Below are 21,304 nucleotides of genomic sequence, written 5' to 3' on the forward strand. Positions count from 1 at the left end.
AGATGCAGGGTACCAAAATCAAATACAGTGACAATGTGGGGATGGGGGTGTAACAATGCTTGACAAAAAATATACTCATTACCTTACTATTGTAACTGTAACTCCTCTGTATAACATCTTTACAATAAAATAAAAAATTAAAAAAATTCTAAATAGAGGCACTAGGATCTGGGCACTAGTGGCTCACCGTGGTCAGGCCTGTGAATTTCCTCTGTGGTTCAAATTCAGCCCAGGAAAGAAAGTCCCTTAAACTCCAATTAATCACCAGAAAACAGAAAGTGGAGCTATGGCTCAAAGTGCTCAAGCACTGGTCTTGAGCAAAAGATCTCAGGGACAGTATCCAGGCTCAGAGTTCAAATCTCACAACCGACCCCCCACAAAAAAAAAGGAGCACTAGGGAAACCTAAAATTATCTACTAATGTCTACTAATGAAAGTATTTAGGAGAATCAACCCTTTACACAGATTATAATCTAGTCCAGAGATAATTTATTTTTCCAACAATAGGCTAAGAAGCATGTATATATTCAAGCACATTAACATTATTATGCAAAGATCATAAGGTCAAGGGAAACATGAGTGTATTAGTTTGCTTCCTTATGGACAACAAAATTTTAAAAAGCTGAAATCACTTCACTGTACCTCCAAGGATTCAAGATTAACTCCTGCAAGTTGTTTCTAAGGAGCAGAAACACAAGTTTTATATCTTTATACAATGCATACCAAAACAAACCTATAGGAGCTATTAACTCCAGATCAAAGGTATATCACTTCCAGCAGGTTTGCAGTTGGAACTAAATAAGTTCTCTTCTAGGTTGAAACAAGTTACAGGTCTAAGAAGTTATCTCAGACATTCCAGGCTAATAGCTGAGATTTGACCATGAAGGTAAAATCCTGTAATCCACTACTATCTCAGTTATATTTCAATGTGTCTAACTCCCTGAACAATTATGACCCGCCCAGGGCACTCTAACCAGCTTCATTTTGAGAATGTGGCTTTGGGTGAAATTTGGCACCTGTCAATATGACCTGTGGCCGAAGGTCATATTGTGCTATACGTAGAAGCACACATACTTATATCCAAGGGTTAGAGTTGAGAAACAAATGTTACTATTACATGTCTATCAATCAGTCCAAGCAGATAGACAGAATGTGGGACAGTAAATAGAAGGGAGGCTGGAAAAGGAAGACAGTGTGTAGGTGATTGTACGTTTTTGCTTTGGAGACTTAGCAACAAGATAAGGTATAGGAAAACATTTACAAATTCTCTACAAGATCTAGGACTAGAACAGTGTTATTTAAATAGAGGGACTGAAGGAAGAGTGGCTATGACTCAGTGAACAACTTGAAAGTTAGCAGATAGCACTGGGGCACAGTGTTCTGGGTCAAACATCCAGCAAAAAGAAATTGGAGGAGAATTAAGACATACAGTGTCATTAGGCAGACAGCATTTCCTGGACCATACTAATAGGGAGGAGAACTTAGCCTTAAGTCATACTACATGGAAGGTTGATTAAAATAGGTATTCTTGGAAAAAAATAGACTTCTAAGTTTCACACCCTGCAACAATTTATGATATACACTGTACTAAGTCTATAGTATCAATAATGTCCAGCCTCAGAGATGTACTGCTGCTCTCATTCAGTACTTGTACGGAAAAAAGGCAGGAGAAGCCTGGGAAAGGTAAGCATGTCTTGAGATTGAGGTAAATGGGAGACTTTGTCACAAAACAAATCTGTAACCTAAAAGCTCAAAATTTTGTAAGCACACTTTCTCTTTGATAAATTGATTTGAATGCTAATTCAAGTTATAATTGCCCCATTTAAAAAATAACAGGTATTTTCTTCTTTAAATAGCGTTTCAAATCTCTGTGCAGAATTGAAGAGTAGTTTCAGACATCTCCTTCTTGTAAATGGCTTCAAACTTCTCATTTTCTTCCATTGTGAAATAATTCTTCCAATCTCCAATAGTCCCTAATAATAACAGACAAAAACACATTTGAACAAATATAATACAACTATTATAAGGGGAAAACTAGTATATATGAAGGAAGGCCAGAAAACTTAAGATCTGGCCTGTAAATGAACACTTCAAAAACATTTCTTTTAAAAATTAGTATTTCATCATTGGCAAATGTGGCTCACAGTGTTTATCTTTTAAAGAGATGTTCCGAGGAAAGCTGATTTTTAAACCTAAATTCATGGAGATTATAACAATTTTCTGAGATAGATTCTTTTACTATTTTTCCCATTTTGTCATTTTCTCTTTTTGTTTTTATTAGCATATATTACTAGTATGAGAGGTTTCATTGTGACACACATGATTGATAGATTAATAGAGCTACACACACACACACACACACACACACACATAGTGTACCCCAGGAAAATTCATACTGAATCGCTAGGTTTCATTGCTGTAATTTTATACATGTATATAGAGTACTTTGCCCATACTTTGTTCACTGTCTCTATTGGCCCTCTCTAACTCCACAATCCTGCATGTTTCACTTTCTTGATATCTTTTATTATAAACTATTCTATCAGACTTATCCCTGAAATCTCTAGATCAGTTATAAAGGATATTTTATTCCCAGTGTTAGTTGAAAAAACTGTTCAAAGAAACACAGAATGGAGAGATAGGAACTATAATTCCTTAGAATTCATGAATATTTTGGTAGCTGTATTTGTGTAATCTGAATACGCCACACTGGCCCATCATTTGGACTTAGGTTGAAAAGAATAACATTAAAATCAAACATATAATATTCCCCAAACACCTTAAACATAAAAATTAGGCAATATAAATTCACATCCATCTCTCATGTTTAGGTGAAGATCAGCACAAATGTATTTGTGGTAGGATTCCATTGCCATTAAAAACAGAGGAGAACACAGATTTAAACAATAAGGAATTGTAGGTAAGGCATTCAAAGCTCTTTCAATCTGTACATAAATTTTACAGTACAAACAAATATATATGTATATGTTTCATGAAAGTTTTTTTTAAAAATAAAAAGTTGGCCCAAGTGTGGACCTTTGGTTGTTGTTGTACTGTTTCAATTTGGGACAGTAATAAAATTTGGACATAATTTATCCTCCAAGAATGTATGAACTATTTTTTTTCAAAATGCAATTTTAATGGTTATTTTTGATGGGGTAAAATATGATTCCACAACTGCAAGTACTAGATTTGTCTACAAGGCTGGTGAGAAATTACATAAGCATAAAGTCACATTCCTGAGACTATAACAACTCTCCCAGAAAAATTGAAATGATAATTAACAACATGGGAAGAAAAAATGAAGGTTACAAAACAAAATCAATATTTTGATCCAAAAATCATTTTAAAGAATGATAAATCAACTATGTAAAAATAATTAAAACAAATATTAATGGTACTCCTCAGAGTTTTTTATAACTCAATATATTTTCCACTTTTTATTATTTACCATAGCTAAGATATTGAACCAACCCAGATGCCCCTCAGTAGATGAATGGATCAAGAAAATGTGGTATATATACACAATGGAATTCTATGCCTCCATCAGAAAGAATGACATTGCCCCATTTGTTAGGAAATGGAAAGACTTGGAAAAAATTACATTAAGTGAAGCAAGCCAGGTCCTAAGAAACATAGGTCCCATGGTTTGTTTCCCTTATTTGCAATAATTAGTATATGTCTGAGACAAGCAGAAATGGTCAGACAAGTTGATGTTAGTTGAAATGAACCCCAAGATAAGGACTCAAATGGTTTTACTTTCTTGTGATTGTTTCTAACATATTTATAAGATGATTTCTTTGTTGCTTTGTATGTCCCTCTCCCATGGTATAACCCCTGCTTTCACTGTATTTGATTTTGGTATAATTTGTAGAGGGGAAGGGAAAAACCAATTGCATGAACTATTGTGCAACTAAATCACATTGATTTTTCCGACAGTATATCCTTCAACACTAGAATCATTGTCTGACTCCATATTGACCTCTTGTCAGCACTCATTTGTATATATGCCAGTTGCAGTATACTCTGAGCATCTTGAGATATTCTAATGATTATTTGTAAGCAATAGAAAGTATAATACATAAAGTAAGTAATTTAAATATATTACTTACAAAATAATATCTAAAGTAAGTAATATAAAGAAGATATTAACTCACTGAATAAAATTTATATGTCATTGAGGAGGAGGAGAATTGTATCAATTAAGACAAAGGATGTCTTTTGCAGTACTAGGACTTAACTTCAGGATCTTGCTAGACAAGTGCTCCCAATTTAGACAAATAGCTAATGAATGAAAAATTTGGAATTATTCATATTATAATTGTCAGAACCACTCGCATTTATCAGAGTACTATATAGGGAAATGATTGTAAGATATTTAGGTTTCCCAGTAATAGCTTTACATGCATTATTTCACTTAATAACGTTGAGCCTAACTTAGCAACTTTAGATGGTAGATATTTTTAGTGTTGTTTATAGCTGAAGGCTTGAACCCTAAACAGGCTAACTAAAGCATCAGAATGATGCCTTTTCAGGAAAATAAAAAGAGAAATAAAAGTCAGCATTACCTTTGCGCATGAAAGGGGACTTGCTATGATCCATGACTGCAGTAGGCATATGTGTGTAATTCACCATAGGGTTGTTCTTCATCACTTCAAATGAAGTGTGAAAGATGATCCGGTCCATGATCTCATCACTCATGGTCTTCCCCAAAAAGCTGCTAACTTTCTGAATTTCTCCCTTTGGATTCTATCAAGAAAATTGTTAAACAAGTAGATTGTTAAAATAATATAGAAAATGTTATAATCTCTGTTTCCTGTTTTCTTCAGGCTGACTTTCAGTACAGAAAGAAATGCCCATTTGTTTGGGTAAATTTTTTCATGACTTTTTATAACATTTAATCATAAGAGCTTTGAAATCAATAATGGTTGTTTAGAAAAAAAATAGAATAAGATTATCTTATTTATCCTAATCACATGCAATAAAAAAACACCCTGGTATGTTTCAAATGGCAGAATGAAAGCCCAGCAAATATGAGAACCTGAGTTCAAACCCCACTACCATAAAATAGAAAAAAAAAAAGAGTAGACTCTTGAACTAGGGATCTAACACAGTGATAGAATTTTTTCTCAGCATGCATGAGAATCTGCATTTGATTCTCAACATGAAAGGGAAGGGAAGGAAGTAAAATTCCCAGTGCAGGTATGAAAGTCTAAATTATTCATTAACCATTGAGAATAAAATGAGGGGGAAAACCCCTGAAATATTAGTTATTTTAAATTTCTAAAGTGGAACTGTAATGCTTATAAATTTTGAGAGCACAAATAAACCTGAACTGATCTCTCTAAAAAGATTTTGGAGAAGAAACACCTTAGCAGAAATAGGGTATTATGACATAGAATGTAACAAAATGTACTGTTTTTATTAATAAGTTTATTGTGAAAATACCATACAGAGGGGTTACAAGTACATGAGCAAGGTAATAAGTACATTCCTTTTTTTGGGGGGGGGAGGTCTGGTCGTGGGGCCTGAACTCTGGGCCTGGGCGCTGTCCCTCAGCTCTTCAGCTCAAGGCTAGCGCTCTACCACTTGAGCCACAGCACCACTTCTGGCTTTTTTCTTTTTGCTTATGTGGTGCTGAGGATTTGAACCCAGGGCCTCAGGCATGCAAGGCAAGCACTCTACCACTGAGCCACCTTCCCAGCCCCATAAGTACATTTCTTATCAAGCATTGTTGCCTTGTCCTTTGTTTCCTCTTACCATCCCTGCCCTCCCACCACCCCCTGCCAAAGTTTGACTTGTTTAAATAGAGATACAGGTGGACCCATTGCAACAGTGAAAAGTACAAGATGCTATGTCGAAAAACTTTACAAAATGTATTGTTGAGTGATATGTTAGAGAGTAAATTTCCAGGAGAAGAAATAATTCCGTTTTTTGGAAGTGTAGTATTTCAGTGTTCTCAAGAAAACAGACAAAATACAGGAGCAGTTGGAGTTAGAATTGTTTGCACTAGTGAGAGAAGCTATGAAGTGGAAAGGTGAGTTAGGGTTAAACTGAGAACATCCTTAGGTGTTTTGGTGAACATTTTAGGCTGTACCTTTTGTGGCACAGCAAATCAACATTTAAAACGTGTTACTGACTGAGTGCATGTGTATATGAACACTTATAGGTGTGCTGGCAAGGAGTTCCTTTTAAAGCAAGTTCTGGCAATATGTCACATATCAACTGTGAAAGAAAAACCAGATGGCCATTTCAGTGATGGGAGTAGTTAGAAATAGAAAGGTATAAGAGAAAATTTAGTAGTGACTCTAGGAAAATGCATGGATAGACTAGCAAAGCATACGAAAAATTATCTGGCCACGATCAGAGAGCAGAGAGGTATTCATGAATATAGTGTAAATTATTAGACTTTTTCTGACTTTAATTCTCAATATGGTCTATATATTTGTTCTTCTTATATGACTGGGTAGCAGGAGAAAAATAATATTGCCTGCAAGTCTGACATTTGCAGTATAAGGCAATACTTTTAAAAGTGCTTAGGCTAGACCATAAATTGATTTAATATGTTGATTTGAGTAAGTCTCATTAGATGAATGAAATAAGAACAGAAATGCTTGCAAGAATGACATATAGAGACAGCATTATAGCTATCAGAATTTGAATGGCAGTCTAGCCCAGGCCTAAGTTAGGACTGAAAATACATTATATATATATTTTTTTCAAACTTATGGAAAAATCAGAAACTACATTTAAAAATCTATAATGCTAATAAATATTGCTCTGTTATCCAAGAAATAGATACTTGATAAATATACAATTTTATCTCTCATGAAAATTTACCATTTAACTCTGACTAACCAACCACTTATAGATGCTGCCATATTATTAAAATGGTTTCATAAAACCATGTAGGTTTTGCAGTTATATATGGAAAGAACATGTCACAAATTTTATGAAGCCCTAGATAAAAAGACAATATTATCAGATTTAGATGTCAGATTCATTTATAGGCCATAAATAAGGACAGAGCAGAAAAACTCAAGACATTATTTGTAGTAAGATACTTGTGATTGTTCTTCAGAAATACATTTCATATGAGGTGTAATTTCTGTCCTATGCAAATTAAAATTGATCCTACTAAAATTTTGATTGTCACTATGTATTTACTTATTAAAACAATCAATTATTCATGCAACAACTCACCATTGAGCTGTTTATATTTTTTTGGATGTGTTTTTTTTTTGTTTTTTTTCTTTTTTATTGAGTGATGAGCAGGGGAGTTACAGTTACATAGGTAAGGTGATGAGTACATTTGTTTTTAATTATTGTTACCCCATATCCCACTTATTCCACCCTTTCCCCCGCCTCCACCCCAAACTGTGATGTTCATATCCAACATAAGGTTATGTGAGTATCAGTGCTATTTTGGTTATCTGTTGTCCTGCTGTTTCTGTTATTTCCTTTCCTTTCCATATTGTTTATATGTTTTAAGCAATGTTGTAGGTACTAGACATGTTATAAAGTTGAAACATCTATATCTATATCTATATCTATCTATCTATGTTTTCAACTATGGTTTTAAAATTCTCAAAGGTATTCTAATTTGTTTGTTCATGGTTTTGCAACTAAAGAAACTGATTGTGTGTGTGTGTGAGAGAGATCAATTTAAGTAGACTAGCCTCCAGAATAGTAGCATAGAACTTTTGCAGTGTTATTGAGCTATTATTTCTTCATACAAGACTAGGAGGACAATTACAAGTCTCTGATCTGAAAGAGATATAGGGAGAAAGTGAAGGAGGAACATATTTGAAAGGTGTAACAGGCAAAACATGTGAATTCCTTACAAGTCCAGAATATAAGATATAAAACAATAAAGACAATTTGCATCAGTCTCCAAACACTGAAGGAAAAGTAAAATCATTACCCAAGAAAAAGAATTTTTAAAAGGGTTTATATGTTTGATAAAGAAACAAGTTACATTTGGCTTTGAGCATGTTGAATTTTGTACAAGATGGTGTTTAAAGCCAAATGATGGTACACACCTTCAAGGCATTAGCACACAAACATTTGTAGAAACAATATGCATGAGAGTGACAGTCCAAATATAGCAAAAAAATTCAAACAGGACAATGATGTATGGAAATGTATTCGTGCATGGAAAGATATCAAGAAGGTAAGCAGAAAAGTGAAATCCTGGCAGATTCAGGAGAGAATTTCAAAAAGATAGGATGGTCAAAGATCCAAGCATGATTAAGAGAGAAGAAGAAATTATATGAGCCACCGATTTTACAATAAAAAAAAATCGTAAGTGTATCAAGATGTAGGAAAGCAGGTATGGAGGATAGGAAATTTGCAATATCATTTTAGAGTCCAAAATTAAAGTTTTGAGATTTTTAACATTAATCTTCTTATCTGAGGGTATCATCCAGAACAAATATCTACTATCCTACCTTTTTCATGTCTTCATAAAATAAGAAAAGTATTGGATGTTCTTCCTTTTTCTTCCACCAGGTCTTAACATGATTAAACCATGAACCGTAGGCCACTAAGAACAGAAAAACCATTGCTATGTTTTCTTTCTTTCTTTCTTTCCTTCTTTCTTTCTTTCTTTCTTTCTTTCTTTCTTTCTTTCTTTCTTTCTTTCTTTCTTTCTTTCTTTCTTTCTTTCTTTCTTTCTTTCTTTCTTTCTTTTTCTCTCTCTCTTCCCCCACTCTCTCTATCTTTGATATTTATTCCCTCCACCCACCCCCTCCGCAACTCTCTTTGGTGCTGGTCTTAGGGAATAAACTCAGAGCCTGGGAAAGTCTAGCTCCACCGCTTTGAGCCACAGCTCCACTTTCCACTTTTTGATTGTTTAGTGGAGATAAAGGTCTCACAGACTTTCCTCCCTGGGCTGGCTTTGAATCATGACCCTCAGATCTCAGCCTCCTGAGTAGCTAGGATTATAGGCATGAGCCACCAGCACCCAGCTTGTTTTATTTTTTAACAACAAATTGTAAATTATTTTGTGGAACTTGGTAGTCACGATAATGGAGAATGGAATATCAATTTTAAAGGTTAAATTCATTCTTCTAAGGATATATAAACATTTTAGATACATAAAAATGAAACAAGAAGCAATTCAGATGAAAATCAATTGGTCATCAGTAAGTTTCATAAATGCAATATATTTAAGAAATACTCTTAATAATTTGAGCAAGTTAAACACCATGCATAGTGACCAAAGAATTTCTAACAACTAGAAAAGATTCCACAGTATCTTTTATGTCAATGACTAATATATTTATTAACTGATGTGATAAAAAAAATACTGATTGTGGTTGATTTGATTTTCTACATGTAACCTTAATATACTTACACCGACTTACACTGTACTGGCTTAAAAATAAGGTTCAGGCATATATGTAAACAGATCAAGAAAATCTGGGTAAACTGTCTTTAAAGTGGATAATGAAAGAGAATGATGAATGAAGTTACTTTGCATGTGTATATAGTAATAACAAGAGAGACTCTAAATATCTAAAGTAAAACATTTTGAAAGCAGAACTCATATTAATAACGCTTATTCATGTTGTTTCAAATTTAAAATACTATCCTTTTTAACTGACCAGTCCACCTACCATTTCCAGTCATGAATTTCTGCAGATATTCTCCCCAGGTGCCAGGATCAGGCTGCAAACGATTCATCAGGTCAAAGTGGTAATATGAGACTACAACATCCTTTGCATTCCGGGCCATATAAATTATCTGCAACAGGAAGAAGGAAATCAGATGGTTGGTATATTATCTATAAATTTTTAAGTAAAACAGCGAAATTCTTTTTGCCTACGATTCTTTTTCTTGTTAGAAAATATTGTTCATTTGGTTTATTTCTCCAAATAAGCAATACACCATAAATTAGCAGATCTCCAACAATTGCATTGAAAATGGCAAGGTACCAATTGTTTGACATCCAAATGAAAAATTTATTGAGGCACATTTGATCTGTGAGTTGAAAACAAACATTCTAGTGTAATGAGACTCATTTCACTTTTGTCCCCAAAACACATGAGCACCAAAATTGTCCGAGAACACTTAATATTTAGTAAAACAAGAACGTAAAAATTAAGGAGGGATGGGGAAATGTTTTCAAAAGGAATGTCTTTGGAGATTGGTTTACTGCAAATAAAACATCCTAACCACAAGCCGGGTGATACTAATAGCTAACAGGAACTCAAGAAAGACCCGAGCTCTATACTATAGTTGCTTATTTTTTCTAAGCATGGCTCAGTCCACTGCACTGGGCTCCGCCCACCATGGTGAGGGTGGGAGTGAGAATGTTCAGTGACAGCTGGGATTCTGTTGCCTAAAATTCCTTAAAGCTTCTCTGTCAGCAATTTTCACCAGAGCAATGCAGATAGGAGATTTGGATCATTTAGATAGGGTTGGGCTAAACAGATAAAAATTAACTCATTAGATGGGATTTTTGAAAATCCTACCATCAAAACCAAAACATTCAGCATGCAATTGGAAATTGTCATACCAAAAACTAGGAAAAAGGCAATATGAATATGAAAGGCAATTGATGGCAAATTGAGAAGAAATAAACTGTTGAATTATCTGAAAACAATTCTAGAGCAACTGTCAGAATCTGGAACCTTAAAAAATTCTCTTGAAACAAACATAGAAATAGGTAGAAAACAAATTATAGGGAAACTATAGATCTAAAATGTATTGTAACTGACATAAAAAATGTTACTGCATGGAAAATGGGAGAGGAAAAAAAATCAGCCAAACTTAAGGTACATCAACTGGATTACTCAATATATGTACAACAATGAGTGAGTGAGCAGACGGAACCAGAACCCTAAATGAACAAAGCTCTTGAGATCTGTGAAGTAATAATTAAAGACTATCATTTATAAACTTGGAGCTCCAGAGAGAGACAACAAGGAATAAAACTGCAAACATTATTTGGAGAATTAAAGGCTAAAAAATTCTCATCAAAATCAAGGAAAATTAAACGAAGCGAAGAAGCTGAGCTCACATTAAAAAGAAGAAACAAACACAGTTACACCTAGACACATTATAAATAAAATTCTTTTTTGGGAGGAGGGGTCTGGTCGTAGGGCCTGAACTCTGAGCCTGGGCGCTGTCCCTCAGTTCTTCAGCTCAAGGCTAGCGCTCTACCACTTGAGCCACAGCACCACTTCCAGCTTTTCTTTTCTTTATTTTATTTTTGTAAACCTCCAATGATTTCCTGCCCAGGCTGGCTTTGTACTGGTCTTCATATCTCAGACTCCTGAGTAGCTAGAATTCCAGATGTGAGCCTAATTCCCCTCTTCAGCTTTACATTTAACTGCACATGAAAATATGAATCTGTATAAAGTAGGTGGTGTTGTACTAATATGAAACTTTGGCACAAAAGCTGTTAGGGGCAAAAACAAATTACAGAATGACAAAAGAACTATTCCTTTAGGAAGTTGCAGCAATCCTATATTATAAACAAGACAACAGACCTTTAAAATACATTCAACATCAGATGGCAGGGCTAGAAATAGCAAAAGATATATCAATAGAATAGTTTGGTGCATTTACAACTCATCCTAAGTAACTGATAGAATCACTAGAGATATAAGAAGTAAGGAGATAGGACTGAATGATATCATTGAATAGTAAGATCTTACCAAAACTTACAGGACACTCCAACTAAATAAGGAAAACACATTTTATCAAGTGACCCCAGCAACAAAGATAGACTCAAATATTCTGTAAGAAATTTAAAAGGTTCAGAATCACAGAATATGGCTTTGACCACAATGGAATAAAAGAAATATCAGTAACAGAAAGGCAATATGAAAATCTTTCAACAATTAGAAGATAAAACAACCAACTGCAAAATAATCCTACAGTAAAAGAGTAAAATTCAAAAGTAAAACTATGTATTCAAGTAAATTAAAAGTACAACTGATCAAAACTTGTAAGACAAAAGCAGATAAGAAGGAAATATCACATCACTAAACACTTAATAAGACAAAAGAAATAAAATCAGTATTCTAAGTTCTTACTGAAATTAATTATTAAAAGAAGAATAAAATAATCTCTACCCCCATACAAGCAGGTGAGAAATAATAAAGCTAATAATACAATTCTGAAAAATAAAAAATAGAAACAAAACTGTGGCCCTTTACAAAAAATATAAAATTCATAGCCTTCTTACAAGATGAACAGATTCAAAAGAAAGACTACAATTAAGAAAGAGAACAAAACAAGAAATACAGACAAATCCTACATCTGTTGCAATTATACTAAGGACATAAGATGAGCAAATTTTATGTATTACCTTCACAGCATTGAAAAATTCTTCATATATCAAAAACTAGAAAATATCAGTTAAGAAGGCATCCAAGTAGCAGTATAACTATTAGAGAACTTTGATTTGAAATATATTCTTTCCATCGATAAGGGAGCTAAAAAAATAGAATGGAAGAAAGACAGCCTCTTCAGTAAATGATGCTGGCCAAATTGGTTAACAACTTGTAGAAAACTAAAGCTAGATATATCACCCTGCACCAAAATCAACTCCAAATGGATCAAAGACCTCGAAGTCAAAGCAGACACTCTGAAAACATTACAGGATGGAATAGGAGAAACCCTAGGTCTCCTAGGTCTCCGAAATTTTCTTAATAGAGACCTGGAAACACAAGAAATCAAAGAATGGTTGGACAAATGGGATTGCATGAAGTTGCAGAGCTTCTGCATGGCAAAGGACATTGTTAGAAAGATCAATAGAAAGCCCACAGATTCAGAGAAGATCTTCACTAGCCATACAACGGACAAGGGTCTCATATCTAAAATATACTTGGAACTCAAAAAATTAAATCCCCCAACAACAAATCCTCAAAGAAACAACTGCCCAATAAATAAATGGGCTAAAGACTTAAAGAGAAACTTCTCTGAAGAGGAAAGAAGGATGTCCAATAGACACATGAAGAAATGCTCAACCTCCCTATCCACAAAAGAAATGCAAATCAAAACAACATTAAGATACCACCTCACCCCAGTTAGAATGGCAAAAATCAAGAACTCTAATAACAACAGATGCTGGAGGGGATGTGGACAGAAGGGAACCTTACTGCATTGTTGGTGGGAGTGTAAACTTGTTCAACCACTTTGGAAAGTAGTATGGAGGTTTCTCAAAAGACTCCACATAGAACTCCCCTATGACCCATCAATCCCACTTTTGGTCATTTACCCAAATGCTTACAAACAAGACCACATTAAAGCTACCAGCACAACTATGTTTATTGCAGCATTATTTACTATAGCTAAGATATGGAACCAACCCAGATACCCCTCAGTAGATGAATGGATCAAGAAAATGTGGTATATATACACAATGGAATTCTATGCCTCCATCAGAAAGAATGACATTGCCCCATTTGTTAGGAAATGGAAAGACTTGGAAAAAATTATATTAAGTGAAGTAAGCCAAGCCCAAAGAAACATAGGTTCCATTGTTTCCCTTATTTGCAATATCTAGTATATGGCTGAGTCAAGCAGAAAAGTTCAGATAAGGTGATGTTAGGCAAATGAACCCTAAGATATGCATTCAAATGTTTTTTTTCTTTCATGCGATTGTTTCTAACGCATTTATAAGATAATTTTTTTGTTGCTTTGTATGTCCCTCCCCCACAGTATAACCCCTGCTTTCACTGTATTTGATGTCGGTATAATTTGTGGAGGGGAAGGGGAAAAACAAGTCGTTTAAATAGGGATACAGGTGGACCCATTGCAAAAATGAGAAGTACAAGTCGTTATGTCCAAAACGAACTTTACAACTTTGGTGGTGGGGGGAGTGGGCAGGATTGGGTGGGAGGGTGGGGGGGAGAGGAGGATGGGAAGGGCTGGGAAGGGGAAACAAAGGAAGCTACAATTCTTGATAAAAATGTACTCATTATCTTGCCCATGTAATTGTAACCCCTCTGTACAGTATTTTCAAAATAAAAAAATTTTAAAAAGTTTTAAAAAATGCTCAACCTCTCTAGCAATAAAAGAAATGCAAATCAAAACAACATTGAGATACCACATCACTCCAGTTAGAATGGCTACAATCAAGAACTCTAATAACAACAGATGCTGGAGGGGATGTGGACAGAAGGGAACCTTACTGCATTGTTGGTGGGAGTGTAAACTTGTTCAACCACTTTGGAAAGTAGTATGGAAGTTCCTCAAAAGACTCCACATAGAGCTTCCCTATGACCCAACAATCCAACTTATGGGCATTTATACAAGTGTTCACAAACAAGATCACACTAAAGCTACCAGCACAACTATGTTTATTGCAGCATTATTTACCATAGCTAAGATATGGAACCAACCCAGATACCCCTCAGTAGATGAATGGATCAAGAAAATGTGGTATATATACACAATGGAATTCTATGCATCCATCAGAAAGAATGACATTGCCACATTTGATAGGAAATGGAAAGACTTGGAAAAAATTATATTAAGTGAAGTAAGCCAGACCCAAAGAAACATACGTCCCATGGTTTCCCTTATTTGCAATAACTAGTATAAGTCTGAGTCAAGCAGAAAAGGTCAGATAAGTTGATGTAAGGGAAATGAACCCTAAGGTATGTATTCAAATGTTAGTTTCTTTCATGCGATTGTTTCTAACACACTTAATAGGATTTTTTTTTTGCTTTATTTGTCCTTCCTCCAGGGTATAACCCCTGCTTTCACTGTATTTGATGTCGGTATAATATGTGGAGGGGAAGGGAAAAAACAAATCGTTTACATAGGAATAGGGGTGGACCCATTGCAACAATGAGACATACAAGCCGTTATGTGGAAGACAAACTTTACAAATTTGGTGGGGGAGGAGGAGGATTCGGTGGGGAAGGGCAGGAGGAGGATGGGAATAGATGGGAAGGGGAAACAGAAGAGGAGGCTACAATGCTTAATAAGAAGTGGACTCATTATCTTGCCCATGTAATTGTAACCCCTCTGTACAGTATATCATCAATAAAAAAAAGCATTCGGATAAAAAAAAGAAATATATTCTTTCGAAACAAATATGCAAGCATAAATGTTTCATTGAAGCATTTTACCAAGAGTTCAGATAAAAATTAGCATCTTTATATTTATGGGTTTTTTTTGCAGAGGACCATGTTATCTAGGGAAAAGAGAGGGATAAATGTAGCAATTTGCATTGATATGAGACATCTGTGGCTACTTGTTTAGAAAACTCAAGTACCCCCAAAATTATATTAAAACTTTGTTTTAATTGGAGCTCTTTGTGTACCTAAGTTCTCAAAGTAACAAGTAAATAGAACATTTGGATCATTTCGGTGTTTCTTTTTTTTTTTTCCAATGTGCATGAGTAAAAGACCAGCGTCACACTGCAAATCTTGCTTGCATTTCAGAATGTACCTTGCACTTGTTCTCCCAGAATGATTTAGGAAGAAGGTCAACTGGCAAGTGTGTCTTCACAATGCGAGGTGAAGGCATCCGTTCCAATTTTTCTACACCTGGAAAATTATAGTTTAGCATATGGAAATTAGTGTCCAAGGAACCTGTATTCCTTTATCTTTCCAATCAAGTTTTCAATGCATTTCTGGCATATATATATATATATATATATATATATATATATATATATATATATATGTTACAGCTAAATTTGAAGCAAAGGTGTGTTTCAGGACTCCAAGAAGCAATATTATGCAACAGATAGACATCCCTGGGTTAAATGTTTATTAGCACGTACTCATTATTAGACAATTGAAAATACCTCACAAAGTGAGGAATGTAATTTACATTTTTTATCTCCAAATGAGGGACAATAGAACTCATTTTAGTATCTTAGAATATTATCTTAATTTCTCCTTCAGGTCTCTCATCCAGACGTCTTGAAGTTCTACGCATCATACTATTTTCCAAAAATTCTAAATGTTTAACAATATTTACCTGTGTGTATTTGTTGTGTGTATTTATTTGCTGCTCATTCCCATACTTCCTTCCCCCTCAGCCCCCATATACCTAGAATATAATTAGATTCCATTAGAGCAGAGATATAACTTGTTTATTCATAAAGAATGTCTATTTGATAAGAAGGAATAACCTATTGTTAGCATCAAGACCTGTGTATAACAAAAGTGGTGTTAACGGAAACAAAAATGCAAGATGCCCAGATAATGGGCATTATGGAGAATTTTTAGTAAATAAACTGGTTAACAGAATTCCTTATTTGGAAATATTAAATATAGGCCTCTAAAATTCTGCCAGGAATTTTATTATGACTTTCAACCAGAGCATGCAGAGCAATGACTTTATTTTTCATAGAACAGATGGGTCCATAGTCCATTTATTTGATCAAAATAAAGCCATGGGAATACATCTTGGTTCTTTTATTTTTTCCATGTTTCTCATGAGCCACTACATGAGAAACTACATATTTTCTGCATCAAAGTTTTTATGGTCTACATTCCTCAAATATGCTTTCCACAACTCCATATATGACTTTGGGTTTTAATTCAGAGTAAATATTTATCCAATCTAAAATGTGCTTCTCTCTCATAAATTCTTTTGCTCTGTAAGGCTATCAGTGTTGACATACTATTAATTTACTTTTTAAATGCCAAATAGCACTATATATCCTGGATATAGAATATATAATTTTCTGATCATTTTATGTCTAGGCCACAGTAGAATAGAATAGTCTTTTGGAAATACTGAAAATACTGGTGAAATAAAAAATAACTGTTATTAATACTAAATATCACTTTAAGAAGCACTAGCATTTCTTTTTTAAAATTCTATTTTATTAATCTTGAAGTAGTTGTACAAAGTAGTTACCATGCAACAAATCAGTTTATAATGCATCTTGATCCAAGTCATACCTTTCATAATTTTTCTCCATTCCTACCAACCCAACCCCTCTCCTCAATTTGCATAGGATATGCATTGAATATTATGAGTGCATTTTCCTTCCATTCTCTCTCTTCATTCAATAATCCCTCTTCCCATACATCTTTCAAGTGCCAGTTTTCTGGTATTCATTTTACTGGACTGTGAGTTAGTTAACTACTTCAGTGAAGATCCTTTTACTCTCATCTGTCAAATTCTTCAAATAAGTCAATAAAATGTAAAGAAATTTGTTATTGAGTTTTTTTTCATTGTTTTCTATACTAAAACTTTCCTTATTTGCTATCATATCTGGATATGCAACAGACTAAACAAAAGTTTCTTTATATTCCTTGGTTATTTTATTAGTTTCAAACTTTAATTTTATGTTGCTGAATCCACTACAATTATGTTAAATGAAAAAGTGGATATATTATGAAAATATTATTACATAAATATCAGTACCAGACTATTTAATGTTACCTGTCACACTTACTCCAGGAGCACTCATTTCCAACATTGCCACTCTAGCAGTAATAACATCTCGCTTGCACTTTTCAACATCTCCATCATTTAGAATCATATCCACAATTTCACTAAGCCAAGTGGTACCTGTGGTAAAGGGCAAAATTTCTATAGTCAGCTTTTAATCCTGGGAGGAAGGGACCAAGTATATGTTGGAAATCTGTCATATAATCACCTTCTCTAGGAACTTAATTGACAGTTTCCATTCTATATGCCAAATATTCACTTTAATATACTATGACTAGATAGCTGCATTAAAGGATAGAAACGTTAACTTAGGAAGATAAGGCCACATCTGTATTATGCAGGCTGTAGAACTCACCTGATTTAGGGAAAGTGGCGATCACAATATCATCTGGCCTGCTCTGGAACTGTTCAATCCTTTCCCAGTTGCTTGTAAAAGCATAGACCATGGGACAGCCATGGATCATCTTCACATTTTTCCTCAGGACATCTTTTGGAGAACTCATTTTGTATCAGATTGTATGAATGTAAAAGTAGACTGTCACTGTCAAACAGTTGAGAAATGAAAAGGATCATGAAGACAATAAAAATCAGAATCTGAGTAACAAATGTTATCTTTATGGCACTGTAATGTAACCTAAAGTAGAATTTACCCTTAGAACCCTGAATACACAGAGACTTAACAAAGGGCATATTTGTGGACATAGCATTGCAGATTACAAGTGGGACAAATGGCTCAGCAACAAGCAGAACAAAGGTCTTCAGTAGTAGATTTAATTAAAAAAAACCCACTTTGAATTAAATTCATGCTTTACAGAACTATGGCTTAAAAATAAAACAAACCCTAGATTCCTAGGAAAATGAATCTATTGCTGATCATTAGAATTTTTCCTGAGACTATCTTCTATCATTCTTACATTTGATCTCTATATAATAGATCTACTTTATCTGGTTCTAAGGTTTTTTGTTTTTTGTTTTTTTTTTGTCGGTCATGGGACTTGAACTCTGGGCCTGGGCACTGTCCCTGCGCTCTTCAGCTCAAGGTGAGTGCTCTACCACTTGAGCCACAGCGCCACTTCTGGTTTTCTAGTGGTTTATTGGAGATAAGAGTCTCATGGACTTTCCTGCTCTGGGCTGGCTTTGAACCATGATCTTCAGATCTCAGCCTCCTGAGTAGCTAGGATTATAGGCATGAGCCACCGGTGCCTGGCAGGTTTTGTTCTTTATTACTGGTTTTGAGCAAACAAATTGTGATGGTTTGTGGTGTGGTTATTTGCATGTGTGTGTGTGTACACATGTACAAATTTACTCTGGAGCTGTACTGAGATTTGTGGAAATGTGGCTTCCATTATATTTGTATAAATTTGGTTATGATCCTTCAGCTTTACTTTAATATATATCTATATGTAAGTTACATGTATTTCCTGCATTGATTGACTAGCAGCTGCTTCAAATTACAGTCAGTGTGTACTATGTGTAATTGGTCTCATCCAAGAACTTGTTAGAAATGCAAATTCCCATCTACAATCAGAATCTATCTTTTAACAAGAACTTAAAGTTAACAACACACAATTAAAAATTTGAGGATGACTTTAGACCCCCTTTATTTCATTCTCTAGCAATACAGAGTATACATTTAACAAAATAAATTTAACACTCTCTAGAACACAAGTCACATAATCTGTAGTTCATATGTATTATCTCTAATCCTAATCCACTCTGAAGATGTATCTTCATTTTACCTTGTAGATAAGCTTGGGAAGCAGAACTTTAGCGTGTCTACTCTAAGAATCACAGAAAAAGACTGGGTACCCAGGAATGAACTTTTCACTCTGCTCACTTTATTTATTTTTTATTTGAAAAAGATTTCCTTTTATTTGTAAAAACAGGTGAAACTGTTCCAGATTACACAAAGAATCTTGAACTCAGAGACCGGAGAGTCACTGATACATTTACCATATATATTTTTTTTAATTCATGTATATATATTATTATAATTATAAAGGTGATGTACAGAGGGGTTACAACTACATAAGTCAAGTAATAAGAGCATTTCTATTTGAACAATGTCACCCCTTCCCTCACTCTCTCCCAGGTTTTCCTTACCATCCCCACCCATGAATTGCATAGTCATTTTCAACGTAATGTCTAGTGAGTATCACTGGTGCATTTGTTCACCCTTTGCCCTCCTCTTACCCTTTCAAAGACAGATAAAATAACAGCAAGGCAAAGGTAAATGGAAAATCATTACTTTTTATGATTTCATGCACATAGTCATTGTCTGCTCACTTTATATACTGTACATTTACTCTGGGCCCTGCCCTGACTAACAAAAAAATCTGTAGCTTATCTCACTCAAATAAGGGTGTTCACCATTTTGTAAAAGAATTATTCTTTCACAAGGCAACTCCTTGCTGACAAAAAAGTTGGAGTTCCTCATGCTGGAAAAATGTTACCAAAGATGGAATAACAACAAGTGTTAAGCTAAGAAGCCATTCTGTATACATGTAAGTCATGCCTGGAAAGTGGGTGTGACCATTTTAGGAACCTACAGAGAAGCAGATATGAATGAGCATTGCTTCCTTGTGACCAATGGCTGATTTAGGAAGAGCTCTGAATTTCAGAGGAGGGGTCTAGAGGGGAAGGGCTGAAACATGCAAGATGATTAATATCATCATATCAGATTTTTTATAAGATGCTATGTACTTTAGAATATACAAGTTACATCAGACCCCACATAAAAATGATGATAGGAATTTTTTTTAGTGTGGCCGTACATTGCAGTTTCTATTGTTTTTTTTTTAACCATACAACAATGTAATACATCTGTTTTATTTTCTTTTTTCAAATAGTTGTGCTTTAGATACAGTTACCAGGTGATATATTTCCCTCATATGCTCAGTAGTCTTGTATTAAAAGCATCTAGAGTATAAAAAATTTACTGTCTACATGACATATAAGGTCTTCCTGTAGAAGTTGAGCCACAGGCAAAAAATTAAGATGTCAAGTTGGTTTCATGGAAGATTAATGAAATAAATTAAAAACAATGTGTTCCTATTAGGAGAAATTAAGTTATGTGACATCAAAAATGGAATGATTCTTTATTCAAAATTTTATTTATTCCTCTGGCTTAGTCCTAAAAGCTTTCAACTCTGTTTGTCCCATATCTAATACCTGTTCCTAAAATATCTTATCCTGCATTCTGAAATATGCTTAAAAGTCATTAATGGTGTGTGTGTGTGTGTTCCTTTGGGGGAGTGGATAAGAGAGAAGAAAAGGGAAATGAAGACTTGGAGAGGCCCCTCTTTCCTTATGTGGCTTAAAGTTGCATGATAATCCCTCCCTCCCCCGCCCCCTCCCCAAGCCTGGTATGTCTCAAAAGCATTCCATTGAGCCCAGAGAAATACAAGTAAACATTCAAAGACTGAAATGTTCTGCAGAGCATAAACACGACACTGAGTTTTCTGTGGGAATTATGTAAAAGATTCTCAGGTTATGAAACTATCCCAAGCAGAAATTGTTCTCAGGGCACCATATTCTGCAAATATAGGACATGAACATCAAGTAAAGAAAATGAGATTTACCTCACAATGAAATCTCCTTGAGTTTTCACTTTCAGTCAGTGGAGCTGCTTCTGAGAAGAAAGCTGGGAGCCACTGGTGGCTCAGGAAGGTCAAAGTACTTTTTTCTTGTCTCCAGGAAAAAAAAAATTAAAAAAACAAGTTCAAGCAGAGATCTGAACACAGCATTCTGTGAAAGTGCAGGCAACTATAAACAGTTTGATACATACACAGAGGAGGAAGACCTGCTGTTTCAACATCTGGCAGAATCAGGAAGTACTGAGGAGGAAATTGATCAGGGTGATGACCAGCCCAGGCAGAAATTGTCTAGATTTGATGGTCTCATAGGCATATAAGGGTGGAGAC

General features: G+C 34.7%; 1 protein-coding gene across 1 annotated transcript; it reads right to left on the minus strand.

Moving 5' to 3' along the window:
• Window positions 1-1,708: 1,708 nt before the first annotated feature.
• On the minus strand, window positions 1,709-21,057 carry Sult1b1 (sulfotransferase family 1B member 1). The gene is made up of 8 exons (XM_042678105.1): window positions 20,963-21,057; window positions 17,737-17,922; window positions 17,373-17,501; window positions 15,417-15,514; window positions 9,620-9,746; window positions 8,450-8,544; window positions 4,568-4,748; window positions 1,709-1,972 (listed from the first exon to the last, which is right to left on the minus strand). The coding sequence occupies exons 2-8, from the start codon at window positions 17,882-17,884 to the stop codon at window positions 1,860-1,862; spliced, it is 891 nt and encodes a 296-aa protein (XP_042534039.1). The 5' UTR covers window positions 17,885-17,922; window positions 20,963-21,057; the 3' UTR covers window positions 1,709-1,859.
• Between the last annotated feature and the right edge of the window lie 247 nt (window positions 21,058-21,304).

This window comes from Dipodomys spectabilis, unplaced genomic scaffold, assembly GCF_019054845.1.
Source record: "Dipodomys spectabilis isolate Male_0828 unplaced genomic scaffold, ASM1905484v1 ptg000043l, whole genome shotgun sequence".
Taxonomy (NCBI): domain Eukaryota; kingdom Metazoa; phylum Chordata; class Mammalia; order Rodentia; family Heteromyidae; genus Dipodomys; species Dipodomys spectabilis.

Bases quoted from the DNA above. Each gene is read 5' to 3' on its own strand.
- Sult1b1 (XM_042678105.1), bottom strand. From the start codon at position 17,884: ATGAGTTCTCCAAAAGATGTCCTGAGGAAAAATGTGAAGATGATCCAT. The intron at 15,515-17,372 runs GTAACATTAAAT...ATAATTTTCCAG, and splicing joins TCCTGGAGTAAGTGTGACAG to GTGTAGAAAAATTGGAACGG. The intron at 4,749-8,449 runs GTAGGATAGTAG...TTTTCTTGATAG, and splicing joins TTTATGAAGACATGAAAAAG to AATCCAAAGGGAGAAATTCA.